The 26,869-nt window shown below is 33.4% G+C and overlaps 2 protein-coding genes across 4 annotated transcripts; both read right to left on the reverse strand.

The window, feature by feature from the left end:
- Positions 3,560 to 8,017, reverse strand: LOC105158480. The gene is made up of 5 exons (XM_011075263.2): positions 7,201 to 8,017; positions 5,753 to 6,634; positions 5,193 to 5,645; positions 4,926 to 5,112; positions 3,560 to 4,852 (listed from the first exon to the last, which is right to left on the reverse strand). Exons 1-5 carry the CDS (start codon positions 7,789 to 7,791, stop codon positions 3,873 to 3,875), a joined length of 3,093 nt encoding a protein of 1,030 aa, XP_011073565.1. The 5' UTR covers positions 7,792 to 8,017; the 3' UTR covers positions 3,560 to 3,872.
- Positions 10,806 to 25,047, reverse strand: LOC105158481. Of its 3 annotated transcripts, none has more exons than XM_020692198.1 (25): positions 24,926 to 25,047; positions 24,578 to 24,803; positions 20,338 to 20,555; positions 20,133 to 20,238; positions 19,949 to 20,050; positions 19,529 to 19,588; positions 18,752 to 18,830; positions 17,911 to 18,058; positions 17,622 to 17,745; positions 16,481 to 16,661; positions 16,351 to 16,379; positions 16,121 to 16,269; positions 15,937 to 16,039; positions 15,333 to 15,428; positions 15,126 to 15,181; positions 14,917 to 15,040; positions 14,761 to 14,823; positions 14,596 to 14,655; positions 14,122 to 14,283; positions 13,953 to 14,026; positions 13,753 to 13,846; positions 13,182 to 13,318; positions 13,006 to 13,086; positions 12,715 to 12,810; positions 10,806 to 11,218 (listed from the first exon to the last, which is right to left on the reverse strand). In XM_020692198.1, the coding sequence occupies exons 2-25, from the start codon at positions 24,761 to 24,763 to the stop codon at positions 11,035 to 11,037; spliced, it is 2,712 nt and encodes a 903-aa protein (XP_020547857.1). In that variant the 5' UTR covers positions 24,764 to 24,803; positions 24,926 to 25,047; the 3' UTR covers positions 10,806 to 11,034. The 3 variants fall into 3 exon arrangements, with proteins under 3 accessions (XP_020547857.1, XP_011073566.1, XP_020547858.1); XM_011075264.2 differs by having other exon boundaries at positions 12,715 to 12,820; XM_020692199.1 differs by lacking the exon at positions 24,926 to 25,047 and having other exon boundaries at positions 24,578 to 24,917.

The following is a 26,869-nucleotide window of genomic DNA, read 5'->3' on the forward strand; positions in this document are numbered from 1 at the left end:
TATCTATCCCCCCATTACGTCTAGATTCGTAAGGGACTTTTATTATAAATAGGGGTCTCTCTTCATTAGAAATCATTCAGTTTTTATCTTAGAACTCTATAGAATTCTCTGTTCATCTCTTCTCTTTTATTTTATTTTACTACCGGAATTAATGGAATTCCACTTTCTAGTGTGTTCTTCCATTAATATGTCCGGCTAAATTCCTTATTTTCTGGTTAAGGTATGGTGATTGCTTGATTTTCATTATGTTGTGAGATCTAATCTGCGTTCTACACTTGTCAAGCAAATATTCATGTTATTCTCTGTGCTTTAATTACAAACGTCTGATTTATGAATGATTCGGCCGGTTGTTCATTATCAAGAAGGTTTGCTTAGCTAATTGAACTTTATAAATCCGTGTAATTGTTTATTTAGTTCAATACTTAGTGGCAACGTAGCATGATTAGTTATGTCATAGTATTTAATTATGTTATGGGGAATGCATGATCTAGTTTAAACGAATTGTCCTCGTAGGAGTTTGTTGATTAGAATCAGGCCTTTCTAATTCTTAATGCTGTTAATAGATTAAATCTTGTGGACGTTCCTAAGGTTGTCTGTTAATTAGAGATCTAGCCAACGGTCGTACCTTGGCTAACGAAAAGGTAAGGAAAGGTGAGGTTGTTAGGTCGTACCAACGACCATAACTGGTTTATTTGTCCATACATGTGTTATTCTTGCATCAATGATCAACTCACGAGAATCAAGCATGATCCTAGCCTTAACCTGAAAATCTCTCTCTCATATTTTTACCAGGTATTTTTAATTATTTAGTTTCCAATTACTCCTTTTTATCAACAACCTTCCCCATTATTTTCTATTTTTCTAAAAAGAAATTAACTTAAAACCAATCCTTGTGGATCGACCCTACTCCCACTTTCACAAGTGTAGTAGGAATTATTTTTGGTGACTTCGACACTTATCAAGTCTAGAGATATTTATCATTTTGCTCTGCATGTCCAGCAGTTACAGCTTTTGAAGCTTTCAATGGCTCTGGTATGGGCCCATTTAAAAGTTCTCCTTGTAAGGTTCTTCCTATGGATCTTGTATCCGTTCGTCTAGATTCTTAAGATGAAGCTCTCGTTGGTCCTGATTTATGTCCATATTTGTATGTTTTGGCCTGAGATTTGGACCACCATGATCTCCTTCAGAAAGAGCATTTCTGGAACTCGTAGGGTAGGAGTCACTACTCTGTTTTCTCCACTTCCTTGGCTCGCTTAATTTTTCTATAATTGTTGAAAAATCATTATTATCGCAATAGAGAGGGGTTCTTTTGATTTTACCTCTCAGTTTCATGTTCTTTTGGATGGATGCTTGATAACATTAATCCTTCAATTTGTCTTTGAAGAAAGACATTCTCCTTGCTATTGAGTCTAGCTGTACTTCGGGTACTTTATATGATTGGATTAACATTTTTCCTCCGTGGATTGCAGATTTTTGCAAATAACATGGGAGCTGCTACTTCTGTTGCTGCTCAGTTCTGAAAGAAATACTAGCGAAACCAATAGATATATTCATCTACCACGCAAATATTTCTTAATTCATGGCCTACAGTGTTTGTGCATATTCTCTAGCCTTTTGTGTTCTACTTCCTTTGAAGTATCCATCTCCGATGAAGTAAATCTTTATAACCCTTCCTAGCCTTTCTGCCATTGCGCTTTTTCATTCTCCGGCAAGGATACTGGCTTTGGTATCTGTTGGATATTGTCCCATCAGATCTTTACAGAACCCTCCAAGCTTAACTCCAATAATCTTATAAAGTTTTTTCGTTGAGTTCTAGGATCGTTGCCGCTATCTTCATGGTTGCAACCCATTCATTTATCAATTTTTCGATGTTTCAGAAGTCGACAACGTCCAAGTTGAGTATAATACCATATGGACTCAAGGGCTGGAGCATAGTTCTTGCTCAATGTGTATTTTTAGGCATTCTCCCTGGATTCTCCCATAATCTGGTTCCCATAAATGCCAGGATGGCATTTGTGTGGAATTTTGTACTTTCTCTCATTGGATGATCTGGTGAAAGATCATTTGAACCTGTACTTTCCTCCTGTAGAGGTAGTGCTTGAGTGATTTCATTAGTTTGAATATTAACCAAATCCACAATCCTAAGTCGGAAAAGTATTCAACCAATTCATGTAGATCTATAGATCCACCCTCATGACCTCCATTATTTTGTGAATTTGATGGCTTCAAGGATTAGATCATCTCTTGGTTTTGGAATCTCCACCCCCTTTCCCTTCTGATGTAGAAGAGAGACTGGTCCAAAGACATCCCTAATTCGTTCTTGTCAAGATTTGGATGTTTCAAGGCTTTTCCTCTGGTTTCTTTTTAGATCTATAACTTTATTTTCATATCCGCAAGATCCTTATGTAGATCTAGGAGGATCTTAAGGATCTCATCCACTTTTTGATTCAGAGTTTATATTTTCATAGGTATATGGATTAACCTATGTCCATAGTCATAAACGGTCTTTTGGATCTCTTTTAGATCTTGAAAGATTTTCGAGGTATCCGGCTCAAATTCTTTTGAGTCAATTCCTTTAATCATAATTTTTAGAATTGTATCAGTGAAGGAATTTACCCATTCCGTTTCTCCTTGATGGTATTCTACCATGGACTTCAGTGGAGTATAAGTGCCTCACTACATTTCCTGGTAGTATCTGACGGACTTGAAAATTCCACATCCATTCCTTTTCTTCTTCTACCATGAGAAGAGTGAAAAAAATTCTTTTCAAATTGTTGTCACATTTTTCAAGAATTTACATAAGAAAATTCCTTCTTTGTATTTTAGAGTTTGGAAATATTCCCTGTTGTCATTGTAACTCGAACTCTCGTTTGGTTCCATACTTTTGAAAAGTTTTCTCCATTAGTAGTAAAAATATTTAAATGTAATATAAACATATATTTTTTCAATAGATTTAGCCTCTGATGCCATTCTATGCGAACATGGATAAACATATGCATTAAAATGCAAAATTAGTAAAAATGGACTAAAAATCTCGCTTTGAAGTCGTAGAGGGGTAAAATCGTTCAAAATTTACACAGATCTGACCAAAGGACAAAAACAACTACTTTTGAAAAAGTTATGAGACTAATTTGCTAGTGCTTAAAGTTAAAGGATTAAAACGTCATTTACACAAAGTTACAGAACTATTTTTGCACTGAACCCCAAAAGAAATAACATCTGCAAATAGTCAAAAAATTGCACGTTAATTCTCTCATGGTTATGCTTGGATTTTGACGATAATAAATTAGCTAGAGAAATCTTATCCGACACATATGACACACGCATAATTTTTTCTTACGAGTCTGTGAGTTACCACCCTACTTTTCATTTATGTGAAACATATAATATGTGCAAATACTAAAAAAAGATTCGAATACAATAACTATACATGAATATATATACATCATTAATGCCAAATACGAATAACATTAATTTTAAAATCCAAAAGGCAATGACTACTGCAACTGAAATTAGTAGCCCTTCCTTAAACCTCTTCATTTTACAATAATACATAACATCCATAGCAAGTACATACATAGTATTATATTAATGTCCAAATTTGTACAAGTAGATCAAACTCCTAAAAATCCTACTCAAATTTCCAGTCCCACCAACAGTATTAATACCAGGAATAAGGTAAAAACATAGCAAACAAACATATGTCCCAGTCTCTCTCCTTTTTTTTTTTTGGATTCCCACTACAGAAAAGTACATGAAAAATATGTTAATAAATTAGGCAATCAATGTTTTCTACATTTTCTCTCGAATTCCATTACATACATAAGTTCCATATATTATTGTAAAATATCACATTCAAGAATAAAAATTGTTCAAATCATCTTGATGGTAGGCCTCCTCTTTGCCAACTGAAATGTTTTCTTGAGGAAGTGACTAGCCACCCGATCATTCCTACTACAAAGTACCCTCAGTACAGTATTAGGATCACACCTGTTCCACTTCCCGGTCGTTGGCGGCATCGGGAGCTTCCGGCTGGTGCTGACACCACCTATTCCGCATGCGTCACTAGCCACACTGCTGAAATCCTCCACCAACTGCTCAGTAGTCTGCCCCATTAGTGCCACCACACCTTCCACCACCTCGGCCTCTACTTCAATCGTGTCCTCGACGATTAGGCCTTCTGCACACGTGCAGAACACTCGTTTCAAGCTCTCAAAATCCTCCTCGATCATGGGATGATCCAACCGGGAGAACAACCTTGTGCTGCCCCCTGCCAGCAAGACCATAAGGAACGCCTCGAAAGAAGCCTTCATTACTTCTTTTATTGCAAGACGTTGAGCCCGTTCTGTGACGATTGCACACAAAAGAGTGAGGTTCTGTTTCAATATTCTCACTGCCGGCTGGATTCGTGCACTGGATACGTCACCGACGTATAGGCTTCCGTAGAAAACAGAGTTTGAGTCCAAGAATATCAGACGGTAGGCAGCTACCTCCGACACATGTTGAGAGGCTATCTGTAATGTTGACAGGCTCTGTTCGAAATAGGAAGTAACTGGCTGCTTTCGGTTCGCGAAACGGCCTTTTATCGAGGTAACCTTTGGAGAGATGGACAACGCTTTGTCGAGGGAGTTGAGCTGTGCGGTGAGGTAATATAAGGTGTTGAGACGAATGTAAAGACGTTGTGTTCCACGACTAGTCGAGGGACGTGGATTGTTTCCTTCGTTTGCTGCTTTCTGGTTCGGATCTTCTGCTCCAATGTTACATGCAGCTTTTTTCCACAGTTTGAAGAACTTTGAGTCCCGGCTGCATCGTGTCAGCGGTGGAAGCGTGGGGATGTAACTCTGTTTTGATCCTAGAAACATAAAGATAGCATAGTGACAAACTGTAGCTTAGTATATGGAAATTCATAAAATTCTTGTTCTTACCACATGATGCAACAAAGGTAATGTAATCTACGAAGACGTTCTCCAAGCCATCAATGAGATCATAAAATAAAGTCTCCGATATGCTTATTGGAATCTCGAAGAAGTTTTCCAGAGCTTCCTTGACAAAGCTGACTATTTCCGCAGCCGAATGAGCGTATGGCTCCGTCTTTGACTTGGGATTCCAAGTCTGCAAGACAAAGTTTCCAAGGAAGTGATCATAGGACTGACTGCATTAAAGGTGAACTTAAGGTCATAGTTTAAGCTTACTTCTGTTTGTTTTGCTCTCAGGATGTATTCCTTTCCCTTCTGCAGCCTCTCTTGAATCCACTGTTTCATTAGTCTTACAATGAGCGCATCAACCTCGTACGGAACCATCTCCCTCACGATCATCTTGCCTCCATCTTCACATTCGACAGAATCCTCAACCACCAGCTGTACCAAAGCCTTCTCAAGCTTCCCAGCCCTCTGCAATACCAAGACTGTCTCATTCAATGAGGATTTGCTCGTTAGGTATTGTTTCAGCAAAGTCCCATAGCAAGTGTGAAGGGTCACAGCGGCAACTCCAGCAGCAACCGGGTGCCATTTCTTCAGAATAGGACTGAAAATGTCCCTCTCCTTCACGCCCAGTTCTTCGGTCTTTCTAGCCACTTTAATTAGCACCTCACTCACTTCTTGTGGTTCGGTGGTCTTTGTTCCGTTGATGTTCAGATCTTCCAGCATCTTAAGACACAACAGTTGATTAGCATCTCCAGACAAAGCGTAAGTTGTTTTTTCAATTATAATCATACTTGAGTTTCCTAACAAGATTAAGTAATTTAAACACAAACCTGAGCAAATGCATTCCTTAACGATGATCGAACATAAAGATCAACCCTATTCCCTGTTGGCTCTTCACCCGCATCTCCCTTTTCCTGCGGTGCGTTAACATAGTAAGGGACATCCTCTTCTAAAATCTTTGTAGCTGAGAAAAGCAGAGGAAGCATATTTTCCATTAGTCCAATAGTTTCCCTATTGAAATTCCTATGGTAGTCTAACAATCTCTTGTCGCACCACTTCTTCATCACATTCAAAACGCTCGCCAACATCTTCATGTAAATAGGCTCTCTGTCAGGCTTCTTAGCATCAGTTGCTACTTCTGTCAGCATCACAAAGGACGCACCAAGAAGATCCGGTTCCACCTCTTGTGTCATCACATACTGCTCGAAAAGCACCCAAGTGAAACACAGGTTGTGTATTGGCCTATTGATCCCCAACGTCGACCACGTCTTCTTCATAAGCTCTAGCAGCTCGTCAATTTCATCGAGGACTAAGGTTTCGTCCTTTGAGTCAAAAATGGAAGACAGCAATGCAGTGTAGATTAGGACGTTGAGGGGGTTGCCATCAGCCCAATGGCACACGTCGGTCGTTCCACCATCAGGGCTTCGCCACGCCAGGGCTACAACACAGTTACATAGTGTTTTCATCACCGCAGAGTTCTTCCCCGTGTCTATTGGCTTCATCTCGCTAGATTCAATAATTTCTCTAAATTTCGCAGCAGATGCATCTGATTTTTCTAGTGGAATAGACGGGTGAAGTAGTAGTCCTGCCTCTAGGATTCTGAACTGACGCTTTTGCCATAGATGGTACTCGTGAGGATCATTGAATTCAGACGGCTTCAAATGGCGCAGCAGCTCAAGGGGAAGGATTATCGTCTCGGCCCGTCTGCCCATCTGATAAAAAATCAAAGAATGTCACAAATTAATAATCCAACAAAGAACGATAATCAAATTACGAGGAACTACTACTAAATATTGAATCATTCTCTATATTATAAATGGCTATGATTTAAAAGTCCTGACAAATCAATACTATTTAAACAAAACCATTCCAAAAATTTAAATTTTAACAACGAATTATCAATATTTGTACATTTCCAATCACAGTTTTCAACTTTCCTCATTCTAACAGAACATCGACCACAATTATTCTCTTCGATCAATCTAATAACTCACCACATTCCCAAATGAAGGAGTGAAAAATCATAACAAAGAAGCTACTGATACATAAATTTTCTCATCAACATTATCACACTCTAAATTTCTCAAACAAAACCATCAAGAACAGATGCATATCAAACACCAACACCACATGAGTCGACTATTGTTACGATTGTTCTTGGAGCCATCAACTTTCTAATTTCTATCAAATTATTACAAATTCAGGATTTGGTTGATTATAGTATTTCTCAAATTAATACAACTTTCATGCATGCAACAAACTTTTGTAGTATACGTACTTGGCCAACGAGGGTCCTCATCAGAGTTTTCCGTAGCCTATTATCGCTCTGCTCTGTCACGTTCATCTGCTGCCTCATAATTTCGGCCGACGTCAACGGCCGCCTCAGCTTCCCCCCCTGCGGCACCGTGAAACCCACCCTCGGGCTCGACCCGGACCCGGATCCAGACGCGCTCGGGGACGACGGATTCGACCCACATGAGCTGGACCGCCTTGAGGATGGAGACTTCCTCAACATTTTCAGCCCCAACGCATTCTTCACCCGGCTAGTTACCGCCATTCCTACACCGGGCGGCCTCACCGGGGAGCCAGGAGTCGACCCGTTTCCCTCTCCACCGTCGGAGGAGGAGTTGTAGTACGTGAGCGCACTCCGGCCGCCGAACCCAGGTGAAGACCTGCAGGCCGTGAAGAAGACCTCGTAGGCGGCTTCACGGAAGTCATAGCGGTCGAGGCCGTCAAGCTTGCCAAACGGCGACGCAAGATCCGACGGGGGACACGATCGAATCGGGTCCGGGCCGAGCCTTGGAGATGAGGGTTCAGGTAGAGGTGGGGAGTTCAGGCTGAGGTGGGGTAGGCGGAATTGACGACCCATTTGCGGACGGGTCGAATTTCCGGCGAAAATAAGCACGTGATCAGGTATCCGGCGGGAGGGAGGGGAGAGAGAAGCTGACGAACATTATATTTTTATTGCTAATTAATTTGAGAAAACAAGAACAAGTGAGAAGATGATGTAAGCAAACAACATTGGTTAGAGACAGATGGAGATAGAGAGATAGAAAGACAGAGATTGATGGATGGTTTTTAGTTATGTTCTTGAGGTGTAGTGCTAAGAATACGAGAAAAGAAAGGTGGTGGAGACTTCTCATATGCATGCCCTAGGAATTTTCCAAGGACACAATAATTGCTCTTTGAGGAATATTTCTATATTTGTTGGGAATTTTGCTTTATCACTGAAATTTTTAATTGCAGTTGAGGTGGGCTAAACACAATTATAATGAACTACTTAATTAATCCATGCATGTTTGATCAAAATTTTATTCCGAATTAGATTTGGTAGAACCAAATTAATTATAAAGTAAATTTAATATACTTATTATGTGATTGGTCATTTTTTCTTAATTGTACAACAATAACATTATAAGTGTATTACATTTGTCATATAATTTATTTAGATTTGACCGAACCAAATTCAGACTAAAATTTCTCGTGCAACAAATCACTTCCATGCACACGGCATTGATTGGTAACAAATTACATTTAATATAAATATATTTTAATTCTTCACATACATGTTGGATTATATATTGAGTGCGAAAGTGTAAGAATATAAGATACTTACCCTTTGGCCATTTATTCAAATGGCAAATTTAGGAGGAAATTGGAAAGATTGCACAAAAAAGATGTTGGATTCTTCAAAATATGATGTAATCAAATTTATAGTGTGTATTTTTAAAATCACAGGATTTTAACTCAAGCCTTAATCATGTTTTCTAAAGAAAACTCAAACAAAAAACCCAATATTTGTTTGTAGTTTTTTTTGTACTAGTAAGGTGCATGCACATGCGTTGTGCGTAGATAATTAATATTTATTTTTTTAAAATTCTTTAAAAAGATAGCTACGAGAATTATAAACATATTATAAATTTTGTATTTTTGTGAAAAATATGATTAGTAACAATTATTTTTGTAAGCATTAATATAGTAATTATGATATGGTGTATAATAATTGTAATTTATTATTATTTTTTAATAAAATCTCCTTAATGAATTATTATTTCATTACAATTTATGTGGATTTGTTGACTCGATTTCTCAATTTTGGATCTTTGTCTTTACTTTTGTATGTTTTGTATTACTATGTTAATCCTCTCGATGCAATTATTGAGAAATCTAGTTCTAATTTTAACTTTTCTATGAAATTTTTCTAGGAAAAATAGGATTAAAAAATTTGTTTAGTCCCATAAAATAAGGATTGATTTGGTATCACAACTATGTTAGGCGATGCTTTTAGTCCCATAAAACTCAAAATTACATCTTTTTAATCCAAAAAAAATGTGATTTTGGGTCTTTTCAGTCCCAAAATTATAATGCCTTTTTAGTCCAAATAACGCCTTTTAGTCCCAAAACTACAACGCACGTGACTTTTTGGGATTAAAAATACGTAATTACGAGTTTTATAGGACTAAAAGCGACACCTACATTAGTTGTGGTACCAAAACAAATTGTGTTATTATTTTATGAGACTAAGAAAATCTTTGCCCCAAAAATAGATTCTTAGATTGTGTAGGTTGTTGTAAATTATATACACTTTGCGACAAAACTTATCATCTTTTGTTTGGGTTAATTACTTCTCTCTTAATAGCTAAACTCGTGTTACAGTTTACATATTTGAAGGAAATTTATTAACTTGTTAAATGAAAATTCAGAGCATTGATATTTATGCTAATTTCAATAATCCATTTAAGTAATTGTTATTAATGTGTATGGCCCAAAAACACTCAGCCCAATAAAAGGTGTACAGCCCATATTCGGCCCACCAGCCAGTGATGAAGATAGGAGCCCATGATGAGGACGGCCCAGTGGAAGATTACCAAGCTCAACTCAAGAGGGAAACCCAGTACACGACTTACCAAACCACAGGCCTACCTTTCAAGCCCAGCCTAGGAGAAGGGAGGCGCCCCCGAGGTTCTGGATTTCTTGTTCTAGAAGGACCTATTGTAGAGTAGGAGTCCCCAAAATAAAGGAGTCCTCTCCCAACCAAAAACCTGATCAAGCCAGAGATAAGAGGAAATATGGCCTTATCCACGGTTCTTTCACCTTTTTTCTCGAAAATGCAAGTCACATATAGAGTCCCCACCAAGGGGGACTCCTTCCCTACAAATACAGGCAACTCTCCTCAATTCGGACATGTTCAAGAATCTGAAAACTGTCTTGCTTTTTTGCTGCTACTCTCAACTCGTGCTATAATCATATTTTGCTCACAAAATTCTTACTTCTATCTCAATTTCTTATTACGATTTATTTCTATATTTATTTATTCTTAAATTCGAAACTAACTTGAGTGTCAGAGTGCTAACATGTTGTTTTGCACATCTTGAAGACCACGACTGATCCTAAAAGGGAATAAATGGAAAAAATAACATGTCGTATCAATGGAGAGTTCTGAGGATATTTTATTCTTATCAGATCGGTACAAAACCTTGTTCCTTTCTCAAGTTGTTTTGCTCAATTAGCCCAAATTCATCATCAAGATCCAAAAATATTGGACTCGCGCTAAAATCGCACGCATCAGTCATTAAAATAAATAACAACTCTGATAAAGACGGATTTTATTCCGTCTCTAAATTTTGGTCTCTGATATTCTATTTTCTTGTAGTGTATGCATTTTAATGAGTTTTTATCTTTTATTGTCTTTTTATGTTTCTATTGTCTAAAATTTAGATATGTAATGCATTGTTATTGTAAACTTGTATCCAAATAATCTGCTTTTGGAAACAACAACAAATAAAATAAATAAATTACCACTATCTGCATGTTTCAAATAAACAATCTTCAACAGACCACAATCCATAAAGCTACAACAATTGAAACAAATAAATACTCAAATTGCAAATAAACCACAATCTGCCTTTGAACATAATTCCATACAAACAGCCAGTCATACAAACGACCACGTCTAAGAACGTTCCCTTTTCGCTTAACAGTAAAACTAAGTTTACACAAGAAAAAATAGAAGTTTGGACTAAAATTGGCTGTTTTCAAAAGCATGGAACCAAACTTGTAAAAAAACCTCATAATTTGGGACTAATATTACAATTTTCTCGAATATGTATAGTCACAAAAAATGAAATATATATGCCACTAATGATTGACGGGTTGCTCTTGAACCCTGAAAAGACAAATCTTGTACAGTTGCAAAAGAAGCCAATTTATTAGAAGTGAAACTGTCAGTAAGCAGAAGGTATAGTCTTGTATGGATCACCGAAGGCCTCAACATTTCCAGGTCGACTGAATACAATCTGGTATTAGGAAAAAAGAAGGAAAAGAATCTTTTTAGAGAGAGTTAGAGAAACACATTTATAAATATAAGGGTTAATTATAGGTTGTCATTCGAATTATGACCGTTTTTATATTTTGACACCTAAACTTTTTTTATTGTCAAACTTATCATTTCAAATGTACAAAATTTACACTTTGCTATTTATAACTGTTTTTCAACTAAGTTTTTTGTCGAAAAAACATCACATACAGTGCATATGTGATGTTTAAGGATTATGTGATGTGATATTTTTCACATATGCACAGCATGCGATGTTTCTCCGACAGAAAAATCAATAAAAAGACGATTATATATGGCACGGTGCAAAAATCATAAAATTGAGATGATAAATTGATAAAAAAACAAATCAATGGTGAAATGTAAATATAAACATAGTTCGAATGGCAAAATATAATTTACCCTAAATATAATGTATATGCTATGCTAAAGGAATTCCAGAACTTTATGCCCTGGAGGTTAAATAAGAAGTAAGCAGCTTTTCTATATATTACCAATTGAAGCACACGCTCAATGCATATGTAGTATAATTATGATTTTTTGTATTATATTTATTAATTTAAATGAAAAAAGAGGATAAGATTAATAACCGGTCACAATTGATTAGTAAAATAAAATAACATTTAATGTGTATGAATGAGAAATTGTTAATAAATAAACAGCCGATTGTGAAAGAAAAAAAGGAAAAAATGCAAGCAACCCCCTTGTGATACCGTAAATGAGTAAATTATCCCCTAATAAAAAAACAAATATTGATTTATTTTTCTATATTTTTTAAAACGCAATAATTTACCGTCCTATGTTTTTAAAATAAAGTTATTTATCTCCATACATAAAGAGGTTAATTGCTTCATTTTAAAAAGTATAGGGGATAAATTACTACATTTTTTTTTATAGAGGAGTATTGTGCTCATTTTCAATATCAGATGGGTAAATTGCTTTTCAACCAATAAAAAAAAGTATAGTTTGGGCGTTTTAAGCTATCCACGTTTTGCCAACCATCATTATTGTTGTAGAGATTCCCCCTTAATAAATAGTAGAGATATAACTTGGAATTTGAGAAGTTCATTTCGGCATTACAATTGAAATTCTTTTATGCACTTTTATAAGGATTAAGAATGTGTATGGTTAAATTCTTGTAAAGGCGTAATTGTATTTTAGTCCTCTAATTATAGTTATGTGGCACTTTAATTTTATAATTTGTTCGGACTGTAAAATGGTCCTTTATTTTTTCTAATTTTGCAATTTTACGACAAAATTGGACAGTATTATGACATTACTTTCCGGCCGATTTTCTCCTAAAATCGCAAAAATTTAAAAGGTGAAGGACAATTTTATAACCCTAATTAAGATGTTACATACTGAATGCCAAAGTGATATAACAAGGTACGGGACTAAAAATGCAATTAAACGTTCTTGTAAAATAAGAAGGAAAAAAAAAATAGCAGCTTTAGGTACCTGGTAGTTTCCAAGAGTACAAGTTTTGAATCCAGCGGCACAATAGTCGAAATAATATTCCCACGTCCTGATGAACTTTTCATCGAATCCCAGAGCCTGGATTTTACTGACAAGTATAGTCATGTATTAATTCCAGGTATCGATTAATGATAAGAAGTTCTCCGAGGATTAGAAAGTTTTGCATATCTCAGAAGACATATGTTCTTGTGTACTGCATGTTACTTAGGTCTGAAATCATGGGAAAACCAGAATCAGGACATGTGATCAGGATATTCCTACTCGGGTTCTTACCTTTGCTTTTCGAGGAAGCTTTCCCGCCAACGTCTGAGCGTTTGATAGTAATGGATTCCTATGTCTTCAAGGTGCTCAACGCTGCGCGAGCGCATTGTAATAAAATTTTGATCTCTATTACATAGATATAATTCCTTTAAGACATAGGAAAAACTAAGAAAAACTTGTCGTTTTACCAAAGTCTTGATGCAGCAGACATGGCTGTTGTTACTCGGCTAAGTGAGGGCAGACATCCACCAGGGAATATATATTCCTTAATGAAGTCTGCACTTTGCCTGTACTCGTTGTACCTCTCATCTGGTATCGATATGAACTGAGATTTAAAAGGAAAAAATAATCTTCCACTTTTACACGACGGAATTCATATTTCAGCTGCTCAAAAATGCGGACACATTGATATTTAATCACGACTATACAATGGCTACTGACATTATTTCAGCAGGCGAGGCCAAAATGTTAATGAAAAACTAACTAAAAACCAGCATGACAATGTTTTAGTAATAATTAAGAACCATGCTAAACACTTTGGCCATGGCTAAAACCATGGCAAATATTGTTGAAACCATGAGCAAGACCAATGTTTTCACATGGCCGATGGTTAATAGTAGTAATTTACCATAATTTTAAGCCGTACTTATAATGTAGGGAATAAATCCAATTTTTTACAGCATACATAAGAACTTTGCAAGAAAGAGAGTGAAGATATTGCCAATCAAGCACTGTAATGAAACTCGTTGCTCGACTGACCTGAAGAACGAGAATACCGTCTTCCTGTAGTACAGATTCGCAGCACCTAAAAAACTCTTCCATATACTCATGCCCCACAGCTTCTAACATCTCACTGCAGGGAAAACAAATAAACGCCAATCGACAGCTTGAGATAGGATGTCAAGTTTTTAGTTCAAGATGCAAGTCCATTTGAAATAGTTTGAGTAACGGAAACTTACCAGGATATTATCCTGTCGTATTTATCGGTGTTGGGCAATTGGCGGTAGTCGCATAGAAGAAATTTTATACGATCCTGAAGCATAAATTCACATTGACAATTGGATAAAAACAAATAAAATTATGCAGTTGAAATGTATACTGGACTAGCAGGAGATGCTTAATTTGTACCTGAAGGCCAGCTTCCTTGACTTTAGCTTCAGCATATTGCAGCTGCTGTTCCGACAGGGTGATGCCCGTATATTTGCAGCCAGTTCGTCTAACGGCTTCAATGGCTAATGTTCCCCAACCACATCCTATCTCTAAAATGTGGTGATTCTTATTGATTCTTGCCTGTTATTGAACAGAATATCAGCTCCGGAAGAAGAATCAATTCTCTACGTTTAAGTGGGACGGGCGTAGACATCTGGCTTAATTGCAGTTTTCGTCCTGTATATATGGAGGAGTGGTGGTCTGGCCCGTGAAAAGTTGATTTGACAATTTATTCTACCAATTTATCAATTTTCACAGACTTAGGACCTTTTCCGCTGGACTTTTAAAGATTCCCAATTTTATGTGCTTATGAGACGTGCAAGTGGGAAAATCCAGTGAGTTTCGAAAATTCCAGTAAAAAAATGCCTTTCGAAAAATCAATTTTTCATTCACCTTTTCAATGAGAAGAAAGACTTTCCTCAGCTGAGCAATCTTCAAGTCTTCATCTTGAGTCTTGCAAGAGAGTAAAAAGGGATAACTTTTGGGAATGAAGATTAAGGAAATGGTCTGTCTGAAAAATGTTAAAACAGATGTGTCCAGAAAAGAACAATATCTAACCTTAAATATTGCACAAGAGTACGTCATTGTCTCGTCCAGGAACAAGGAAAAGAGTTCGTTGCTCTAGAAAACAACGCACAAATCAAGTTTCAGTCTTCTAAATTGTTACAAGAACCTCGTGATCTATATATGTGGTGCAAAAAGACAAGAACTTACAAGGTCGTAATGCCTTGAGATGTTGCGGCGTGCCTGAGTTAGTGTGTTCTGTCTTGACATATGTTGAAAGAAATACTTTGCAGATGCTATTGCGGAAGTGAAAAGCAAAGGAGTCCACCATCCCCTAGTGTTGAAAAACATAAATTCTACAAAATATATTTGGAAATACTAGATGTCATAAGTACAGCAGATTCCCTTAGAATTGATACCTTTTGTTGTTTAACTTTGAGGTAGAAGTACTTAAATCTCTGTTGGCAACAAATATCTGCAAAATGGAGTTCAGGAAGGCCCGCGATTATTACCAGACACGACATCACAAAGACAGAGATCTTCGAGAAAATGAAGAACAGGTAAAACCTTATGATTCAGTACTGAAATAACTGAGACAGTGAACTTAAAGGCATTTCATTTCTCACCATGAAAAGGTTGAGAAGCCCTTCATTCTTATCAACAAAAGAGAAATCCCCGTTAATATAGGCGTCAGCTAGGCCTAAATCAGCTTCAGTCGCAACCTGGGAACCGTATATAACAGAGAACATCACTGATTTTATCCGCTTCAAGAACTGAAACGCCGGCCTACATGCACTCAAATTTGATCTTTTTGCATGTAATTAAGAGGGTCTTTGGGTGAGCTTATAAGCTTTTAAAATATCTTATAAGATGTTTGTAAATTTAATACTTATAAAATGCTGCAAAGTGTTTGATAAGCTTTTAAAAGAAAGAGCTTATAATCTCAAAAAACTTATAAAAATACGATGTTAAGAAATAATTATAATCTCTTTTAGACAAAGTACGAAGTTCCCTAACTTATTTTTAAAATCTTAACAAGCTCCTTTAAATTAATTAAAACTTTATCACTAACAGCATTTTGTAAGCTTCATCGTCTTATTCTATCCAAACAGTTTAAAAACTTATTTTTAAAATAAGATTTGACATCTTATAAGCTCTAAATGAACTTATTAAGATTTTTTTAATAAATTTAATGCTCTCTAAGTGTCGCGAGAGTATCCTAGTTAGTACCTTCCAGTAAAACTGAGGAGTATGGATTCTCAAAGATACTTTCAAGGAGCTCTTCTTTTTGGTGCCTTCAAAGGTAAACATCGTACCTCCGGTTTCCAATAAACTGTTGCACCGCAAATTCTATCATCTTCGTACATGCAATAATCTCGTTATTAAAATCCAGAACTTGTACTATGAAACTCACATTATGCAGCCAGTCGCTATAAAACTATCAAGAAACCTAGTAACAAGAAGACGTGCCCCGGTTTCCAGCCAGGTAGGTACCATGTGTTTGGGGTTGTTATGAAGCGTACATCTTTCTCTAAGCAAACCGTTTGCAGCAACTACACCTGCCTGTAAGGATTAATGATTTAACGTTACGGTCCAATATCAACTCGTTCTGATTAATATGATCTCAAATTCTCTCTTAAGTACCTTTAGTCCATCCTCATGAAAGCCATAGCCTGAAAGAATAATACAAGGCGTACGTTTAAGTAAGCGTGTAATGAGCAATGTATCAAATGTTGTGCAGTAGTGAAAATTTGAATTAGGTTCTTGATTGCACCTTGATATGCTCCACAAAACCATATTCTCCTCTTTCCTTGGATTAGATTTAGCTCGGATGAAGCTTTTGTTGCAGCAACAGATGGGATTGGGTGGCCTGTCGACCACTTAAGCAGTGTGTGTTCAGGCGTGGATGGGGGATTTAGCGTCACTAGAAAAGGAAGCCCAGTCTCAGAGATGTTCTGAAAATGTTTGGAGAAACAAAGGTTGCAAGAAAGCAAGAACTCAGTCAGCACTTGCAAGAAGAGAATTCTTGTAATAAATGGAAACCTTGCTCTAACAAGATCACCACTGCCATTGCACTTACTATTTAGAAGGTGTTTGCGTGATTTTATAAGTTCTTCAAAAAAAGATGTTCGAAAATGTTAGGTAAATTTTTGTAAAAAAGACTTGAAATACAAAAGGGAAAATTATTTGTTTATTCCTTTGAGTTTGTCTCTATTAATTTTAGTACTTTACCCATTTTATTTTGGTCCGTTAATTTTCAAAATTACTTAATTTTAATCATTTTACTCAATTTCGGATAATTTTTTACCTCTACCCAGTTTTTCAAGAGCAAATTTAGTCAATATTTATCCACTCATTTTGCGTCTCATAACTAATGCTCGCTTAGAATGGTATAAGAGTTTAGGTTTATTGGAAAAATATTTGTTTATATTACACTTAAAGTATTAGAATAGACTATTAGCCTTTATCATCAAAAGGACAAAAGAGTTATAAATTAGGTTAAAGGACGAAATCTACGCAAAATTGATAGATAAAGGACTAAATCTAAAATGTTGCAAAAGATAAATGACCAAAATGAATTCAGATCAAAGTTGTAGCTATAAGACGAAAATTTTGTTTTTCCCAATACAAAAAAAAAATGTCATGAGCTTATAAGTTTTTTAAAATAAAGTAACGAGATTCTAATTTTAAAATTTTAACAAAACCAATTAATTTTATTACAAAAATGTCATTACTAACATATTAAAAACTCTATAACCTTATCTTCTTCAAAGACCATAATAACTTTTTCTAAAATAAGATCTAATAATATCTTATAAGACATATGAACTTATAAAATCTTTTAAATAAGTTAAAGTCGAACACCCTCTTAGTCAACTTAAATCATAAGCATTATAACTTTCGGACTCACATACCTGAAGGATGTTGAGCCAATACGTCACACAAACTTTGTTATCGACGGATCCAAGAAAATTCCAAGCGCTCCACGCGGCTGGATTTCTGGGCATCAATGTTTTGTCGCGATGAAGGAAAATATCACTGCCATAAAGGGTTTAAGAATGATCATGCATCGCAAGATCATAGGTCTCGAGCTTCGATCCAAAAAAACTCAGTACGATAAGTTTCTACAACGAAAGTTGTAAGAAAAATGGAACTTGATGACATTGATTTACTTTAGTCCAAGGATTCGCACACGAGCTGTACCTGTAGGCGTATTGAAATGCTCCGAGTATTCTTAATTCATCAAAGGTTGCCTGCTGTCCTAACATCTTGAGAGCATCCGGAGCGTGTGCAGCAATTATGCACCCATCGTATGTGTCTTCCGACCCATCCTTACAACTTATAGTACAACCTGAAAAGTTCGTCCTCCATTCCATCACATTACAGTAACATCAATTGAAAATGTCTGAATCTTTCAGAACTGATGCAACCTTCTTTCATCCTCATTTCTTAACATCAGTTGTACAGATGTTTTCTACTACAGAAAACTGAATGCTCAAATACTTCAGTGCAATAGCATATGAGCATTTATGAGTTGGTTAAATTAAAGTTCTTCGTCAAATTTTTTGAGGGTGTTTGGCTAAACTTATTTCAAACATTTTATAAACTCGTACGTCTCATCAAATCTTTAGAAATAATTTAAGAAGACCGTACTTTCCTATATATGAAGCTTAATTATGAGCTCTCTCAAAAATTTATAGAATACTTTGTAACATCTTAATTATAAGTTCTGAAGCATCTTCTAAAATATTTTAAAAAACTTATAAGTCCACCCAAACACCCCCCAATCATAATTTCTTCTGGTTTTTAAGGTTGTAAGAGGTGAACCAAAAATAATGGATGATGTGGGAAATTCTAATCTAATGATATTTGATGAGAGTTGAATTAATTATATGATAAGTGCAGCTAACATGCCATATGATTACCGTACATTTCAAAAAAAAAGTGAATTGACAAGCATATTATATTTAATCTGTGATTAATTTGATTGATAAGGCTGATTTGGTTAAAAAAAAATTCCATGAATACTTAGGGACATACTCACCGTCATCATTTGTTGAAACTGAACACACTTCGGAATTGGTTCTTATATGACTGCCTCTACTTTCGAGCACATCCCTAACCTGCATTTATTTCGATCACTATTCTAATCATTAAAAGGAGTGCTATGATGCCTAAATTATATTTTTTATTATTCTAATTATATTTTTTATTCTTTTATTTTTTCAATTTTGAACAATACAATTTATATTTATATATATTCTTTATTTTTTCTCAGATAAATATAAATATGCTATTATTTTAAAATTTCATCATGGAGGCACTTCCAACAGTAATTAGACTAATATTTGACCACTTTTGCCGTTAAAAATTGATGGTAAAAGTTGTGATTGACTAACTTGAAATATTTTTTAACAAAATAAGACCAAAACAGAAATCCCGTAAAGCACGGAATTAATAAGGAAATGTGTTTTTTTTATGGGACCAAAAAGATAATTTAGCCTGGTTACTAAACTATAAGAGGGTGTTGGAGTGAGTTTATAATTTTTTTAAAATATTTTATAAAATGTTACAAAATACTAATAAATTTCTTAAAGAAAAAGTATATAAATTCCCAAAATAATTTACGAGTTTATAAGCTCTTTAATTAAAAAAAGTAGGGATCGAGTTTCTAACTTATTAACCTTAACAATTTTTTTAAATTAATTACAAATTTAATATTACTAACATCATATAAATTTTAAAAACATCTTATAACACATATAAGCTTATAAGATCACTTAGTTGAACGCCCTCCAAATAAAAACATATGCAAACGTACCCTATTAACATAATCTTGGGAACGCCATTTGACGGTAAGCCATTGAGGCCGACCAAAAAGCTGAGGATCGCAACATAATCAGTGAGCGGAACCACTACAAGAAAATCTCTTAATAGCAATCAAAATAAATCAGTATTGAGCTAATTAGCAAGTAAAATTCTCGTCGCTAATCTATATTATCTAATACAAGATATATATTAACTTGCTAACGACGAAAATTTACTTGCTGATAAATTTAGCAACAAATTGTTTAAAGCATATATATCAAACCATGTAAATTAGCAACGAAAATTTTACTTGCTAATTAGTCCGACAGTGATTTTAGCATCAATTTTTTTCGTAACTATTGAGCCATTTTCTTATAGTATACATATCCAACAAAAGAAAACAGCTATAGAAATAATATCGACGTAAATTTACCTGTAAAAGATGGTGATTTCGACAAAATGAAAGTATTGAATATGCTGAGAAGCTCATTACTCCTTCCGAAGAGCATGACCAGATTGAACCACAGATCGGAATCTGAAAAAATTAAAAAACAACATAAATATGTATCTTTTGCATCAGTTAATGAGGATGACCAAAACGTTGAGCAGCCTCGTACAAGATAAGCTTTCTGAAATAACTCGGAGTAACCATGTGACTGGACGAAGTGGCCTAATGTTTCTGTTCGATCGATGTCTGGATTATTGTCGAGCTGCTCAAGGTAACTGCAGAGAGTGGAGAACTAGCTATGTATTAGAGTATTCAAGAATGTGGTAGGATTAGTACTGGGGTTTTTATTGTTTTCTTGAAGAATATGTACTTACTTTAGGACATCATCCTTGAATTTGATTATTTCTCTAATCATTGTCCAAAAGTATGGGTTGAGAATATTCGTCTTCTGCGCAAACAATCCTGAGAAGCCGTTCCGGCTGCCCCACTCGCATCCTCGACCTCCGTCCAAGCTCACTGCGAACGACATGTCCGAGAGCTCCATGTCGACTCCAAGAGTCTCGAAGAATTCCATCATGTTTGGGTATGTAACCTGTCCCAAAACCTCTAGCGTTCATAATGGAGCGTTTGCACTCAGTTTTTCGTTGAAAATAGTGTTATTTTATTTATGATTTTTACTTTTGAACTTTTTAAAATAAAGATAATTTAGTCCAAAAGTTATAAGCAACCCCCTGCAAAAATTATTTGTAAAATCGTAACATTAAGTGATTATTTTCCCAAACGGTCCAAGGTTCAGTTTTAATCTACTCTTCACTTTTGTTTCCAAACACTCTCAACTTGCACGATATATAGTTAATAACTTACAACTTCTTATACAATCCATTCCCACTATAAAAATAAAAACTACTGCAAACACCTCCAATTATTAGGATAACGATGTCGATCAATAGTTAGTACTTTTAAAACCTTGTAATGCATGAACATCTTGATCTTTTGGACAATGTATAAGATAACTCAATCTTAGTTCAGCAATCATATTTAAGGAAACAGGTATGAAACATCCACCTTAACTCCAATTTGCAGTAAAATAACTTGAGGTTTCCTTTGCTACACTCATACTAATGTACGAGGCTGCACTAAAACATGAAGTAAAGAGACATTATTGATGCCAAAGCAGACAAGAACGACTTTCAAAATCCAGCACAAATGCTACGGCGTCCCACATGGAACGGAGGCAATTCTCACGTCCAACAAGCCTAAAACGTGACAACAACGGGGATAAGTTCGATTTAGTTATGAGCTACAATTCTTAATCCTCTTAAACTAATCTAGATGCACTAAAACTGGAGGTGCAAGATGAGTCGAACTGGCTATTTCATAGGCTGAGCTCAAGCATATATGTTCCCATTGCAAGATCAAAAGTTTCTTTTTTTCAGTTTTTTTCAAAGTATTTTATATATTTAAAGTAATGCATAATCTGTTGTAATGAATATTATATTAGAAGTAATTCTAATTAATATCTCAATTTTAATTTTATATGATAATATGGTATATTTCACTTATTTTATTTATTATATATTTGAAAATTATAAGATTAATCAATGATTTAGTATTTTTTTTCGGGATAATGCATATAATTTTTATTAGTCTACTTTATTATCATCAATTTACTGTTATAAAATTAATAATTAAGTTATATACACTATTATATAAATGTGGCAAATAAATTCGAAAAAGACATTTTAACAAATAACAACAACATTTTATATTTATCTTGTGAGTATAGTACTTTTACCAAAGAAATATAAATGTGAATAATAATGTAATCTATTTTTTTTATAAATTTGTTCATAATTTTTGGTAATACCCATAAATAAATATTTAAAGTTAAAATTGTATATGTTTTCATTAAAGTTGTATATTATGTTTAAAATGATATCAACCATTCGCATTATTTATAAAATTCTTCAATCTTATCCTATATATGTAAATAATATATCATTAATTTATTGCTATTATCCTACCTTTATAATTATATTTTTTTATTTTATATATTATTGAAGTAAAAAAAATATATATAATTTTATTAAAATCAAATAAATTCTCTAGTTATATTTCTTTACAAAACTGACATACTCCAAGAATTATTGAACTTTTATATATTCCACTCATATTTTATATTATTTTAATATTTCAACATACCAAGTCACATATAAATAATTAATAAGCTTATAAATATTTCTTCCATTAAGTTAAATAAGTGCTAGATCTTGTAAATAATTAATTACATAAAACATTTAAGTTTATGTATAGTTATACTTAATTAATTTAGTATTAGTTGGCATTATACCTTTTAAATTTATCTTTTTTTTTATATTATACTAAACTTCCAAATATTAATACTTTTCACATTAATTATATATTAAATATCTATACTCGTTTAATAATTAATGTGGGTGCAATTTGGTGTCCTTGGACTGTAATTCGCCTATTCCCATTATCCCCAATTATAAAATTATAATTTTTTGGTAAGTTATTTATATTTATTTAATTTTTTTACCCTTTTTTTCCTCCCTCTCATTCCAAATTAATTTCTTAATTTTATCTCAATATATTATCTTTTTAGTTTCTTCGTTCTATTATATACATTTCCTTAATAAAAAATTAAATAAATACATAATACAACTTTTAATAAAGAATAATTATCGATAATATTTAAATATTTCTGTACACGCATCGGTTGTTGCATATGCCCACTAGTTAAGATAAACTAATTTATTTATTATTACAATTTAAAGAAAATGCCAAGTCCATAAATTAAATATAATTACTGGACCTATGATTTTGACATTTTGGACCATTATATATAAATATATATTCAAGTGAAAATTTGAAGAGATATATATATATATATATATAATAAATAATTTTGAGTTGAATATTCCTAGTGGGACCCAAGTTATCCTCACTGGAGTGATGTATTGGCTGGCCTATGGGACCATCCAAGGAAGAGAAGCAGGCGAAAAGGATAGATAGAGAGAAGAAAGCCTTCAAAATAGACAAGCAAAAAGACAACTGCCCACCCAATTAACAAAAAAATATTTAATTCAATTTATACTTCTTGGCCTATGTTTGGTAATATTTATTTCATATAACATAACCCGTGTTATATACGATATTCATCTATATATACATACCAGCAATCGAAACTCATTTAATCCGTATATAATTTAAAACTTTATTATATTTAATTAATTAAATACAATGTAGAATAAATAATTGAATAAAATTGATGTATAAAAGTATAAATAAATAAAAAAAATACTTTTAATGTAACTTTATCTAAAACTTATTTCCACAATAAAAATAGCAGTTATTTCATGGTCGAAAAGCTAGATTTTTTTGTACCAATTTTATTTAATCTTGATCAAATAATAATTATTTATCGTAATTTTTAGTCATATTTTTAATATGATAATTAATAATATTTTTTTTTGCAGTGCAAATATTGTATATTTTGGTCTTTGTAAAGTTTGCTAAATTAGAATAATAAGTCACGTCGTTGTCCCTAAATATAGAAATCAAATAAATTACTCATTAATTTTTCTATTTCTACGGAAGATTACAAATTCACCAACCAATCATGCAAACAATGATTTCTATTTTTTTAAGAAGTAGCTATTGGTCAAAAGTAGAACCCTTATTTTATTTCCATAAATATAATAATCATAATAATTAGATTGGAATTTTTCTTTTTAAAAAAAAAATATTTTATTAACTTCCGACAAGGTAGTCCAAATCCGCAACCCACTTATGAAAAATTCTAGTTCAAAATTATTAAATTAAAATTTAAATTAGTTATACGTCAAATACAATATAATTATTTTTTAATTAATGTACAATATTAAAAAATTGACCAATCATACAATAAATGCTCGGTGGTTACGGCATATTGGTCCAAGAATTTCTAATTTGAAAAAATTGACAAACAGACACCATTTATGTCTTTGCTTTTATCACTTGGAAAGAAAAGTGAAGAATGTGTAAATGTAAATAAATAATTATGTAAACTTTTTGGAAATTACTAGTGATTTTATAAACAAATATACTCCTAAAAATCTGGCAAATATATCACATTTTCAACAATATATATATATATATATATATATATTATTTAAAAAACACGATACATATATATATATATATAACTAATATTAGTGAACTATTTTGGAATTATTAGGAAATAACTAAACTGAAAATTATGTAATAATGTGGAAAATGAGATTTTTTTCATCATTTTTTTCGACAAATGAGTTAATATTTATTGATTTAAAGACTACACAATATTGAAATAAATGAATTGAATGCCGTAGTAGCAAAGATGATGGAACCAGAAGAGAGGAAAATAAAAATAAGTCATATTTATCGACATAACACTGATAGCAACGACATAGATTTCTTACAGAATAATAAAATTTGTTATTGACGCCTGATTTAGTAAGAATTTTACTTATTAGTTAGCTCAATACTAATTTTAGCATTATAACTTTTCGTAGTTTTTGAGTCATCCTCTTGGAGTGATATATATAACTATATGTAAAAAAATTTACTTACTCGATTAAAGACCATAAAACCAAGGTCGAGAGAAGTTCCATCGACAGTGACGGTCTTGGCATGGCCGCCCAAGTAATCCTCCTTCTCGTAGAGTACCACCTCCACCCCACCACCCTCCAGAATGTATGCGGCCACCAGCCCACTTACGCCGCCTCCCACCACCGCCACTCTCATTCTCGGCGACATTTTCCTCTCAATAGCTAGTTGAATACCTTCGATATTCACACTGCAATGTCGAAGTACATCGTCATGTTAACATGTCGTACTAGAAAAATACACGCGCGTTGTACATGAGCGAACGGAGAGAGAGAGAGAGAGAGAGAGAGAGAGAGAGTTAGTTGAAGTTACAGCAGCAGATAGAGGCAAACGTAGGAGAAATGGTAGTTGGAAGGATTTCCTTATCGCAATGACATTCATGAAGATAAGGTTCTTATAGTCCCATTTTGAAAACCTATGATGCACGAAAATGCACGGATACACGTACCCACGGATTGAATTTTCTATTTCAAATTTTGTTGTACTATCTATTTTATTTAATATATACATATATATATATGTGACTTGACGTATATAAAATTTTGGCCTAAATAAAATACTTAATATTTTTTTGTACACGAGCGTGGAATTTATATGTTAAATAGAGTAGAAAATACAATATTTTCTAAAATAGAAAATCCGATCAACGGGATAACTTTTGAGTGGATTGATGACAATTACATTATGAATTGGATAAATTACAACGAATTCTCCTGAAATTTGATATAATTATAAGTAGCCCCACGTTATTTGAAAAATTACAAATATCTCCCTGATGTTTGGTGCAATTATATAATCATTGTGGAGGTTTGAAATTGTCAACTTTGCTCTTATTGTATTTTTTTTTCTTAAAAAATATAAAAAAATTATTAAAAAAATCGGATGAGGTGGATGGTATATTTTAAAAAATTATAGATAAATTATCCACTTAGTTCATAATTTTTTCTTAAAAATAAATAAAATTATAATTTGTAGTGTACAAGAGCATCTTGATCATTCACTACAAAAAACTGAAAGAAAACCTAACAGAAATTAATGCATTAGGCTATATATTGTGTGATGACTGAGTTAAAATCAATAGGTACTGATAATTTTTCAAATAATGAGAAGATATTTTAATTATGCCAAACATCAACAAAACTTATTGTAATTTATCCTTATGAATTTTAATCATAATACTAAAGTAAACCAATACCCATAAATTTAATTTATCAAAAAAATTAGAATACGATACAACTCTATGTAGATTTTAATATATTCATACACATAAATAATAGATAATTTATTAAAAAATATAAATACAACTATAATGAGAAATATTTTCCTTGTGGGTATACCATTAGGTATAAGTAAAAGTGATTTATAAACTATTATATTCTTGAAAAACAAAGTATAATCTTAGAAAAAAGTTAAAAAAAATCAGAATAAATTAGAATAAAACTAAATGGAGTAATACTATATCTTTAAATTAATTTTAGAAATATTTCTTAAAATTTCATCACCTTTAAAGTTACAAAATATACCATAAAAAAAACTACATATGTGACGCCCCAAATATTATAATATCTAATTGGGGAATTAATTGGTAATTTTTATAAAATTTAGTTAATTAGTAAATAAATTATGTCCCCTAATTGAAATATAATAAAACTTGAACGGGTTAAATTGGAACTCGTTATAATATTTGAGAACAAATTATAGTAATTAAGAAAATTAGAAAGGATGTGATTGGTATTATAAGAAAAGTTTAATTAACTATATATAATAATAATAATACTTTATATATATAAATAGTATATATATTTATGTGTGTAATAAGTGAGGAGAGAGAGAGTTTGAAATGGAGGCGGTGGGGCCTCCCTCTTCACCCAATTTTATTTTAAAATACATACACTACACACATACACATAATACACAAATTCACACACACTCATACACACACAGTAACGCACACACACTCATACATACACAGTAACGCACACACACATTTCGGAAAATAGAGGTATGGATGTTGAATTTTAATTTTTAATAATTTATATAATTATATTATTTAATTAATCCATTTATTAAATATTGTTTATACTAAGCGATGTACTATTTAATCGGAGTATTTTACGAGTTTGGCTATTTAAAATAGTGTCGAATTAAATATCAAATTAGATATAAAAATAATATCATTGGTCAATTAGATTGTTAAATTTATTAGATTTGAATGTTGCATAGCCAATTTATATAATTCCATCGGAATTGTTAACC

The sequence above is a fragment of the Sesamum indicum genome, linkage group LG3, assembly GCF_000512975.1.
Source record: "Sesamum indicum cultivar Zhongzhi No. 13 linkage group LG3, S_indicum_v1.0, whole genome shotgun sequence".
Classification (NCBI taxonomy): Eukaryota; Viridiplantae; Streptophyta; class Magnoliopsida; order Lamiales; family Pedaliaceae; genus Sesamum; species Sesamum indicum.

Coding starts and splice junctions, on each gene's coding strand:
- LOC105158480 (XM_011075263.2), bottom strand. CDS start 7,791: ATGGGTCGTCAATTCCGCCTACCCCACCTCAGCCTGAACTCCCCACCT. Junction 6,635..7,200: donor TGAGGACCCTCGTTGGCCAA/GTACGTATACTA, acceptor ATTTTTTATCAG/ATGGGCAGACGGGCCGAGAC. Junction 5,113..5,192: donor TGAGAGCAAAACAAACAGAA/GTAAGCTTAAAC, acceptor TTTGTCTTGCAG/ACTTGGAATCCCAAGTCAAA.
- LOC105158481 (XM_020692198.1), bottom strand. CDS start 24,763: ATGTCGCCGAGAATGAGAGTGGCGGTGGTGGGAGGCGGCGTAAGTGGG. Junction 14,656..14,760: donor ACTCTTGTGCAATATTTAAG/GTTAGATATTGT, acceptor CTCTCTTGCAAG/ACTCAAGATGAAGACTTGAA. Junction 13,087..13,181: donor TCTGCTGCATCAAGACTTTG/GTAAAACGACAA, acceptor GCGCTCGCGCAG/CGTTGAGCACCTTGAAGACA.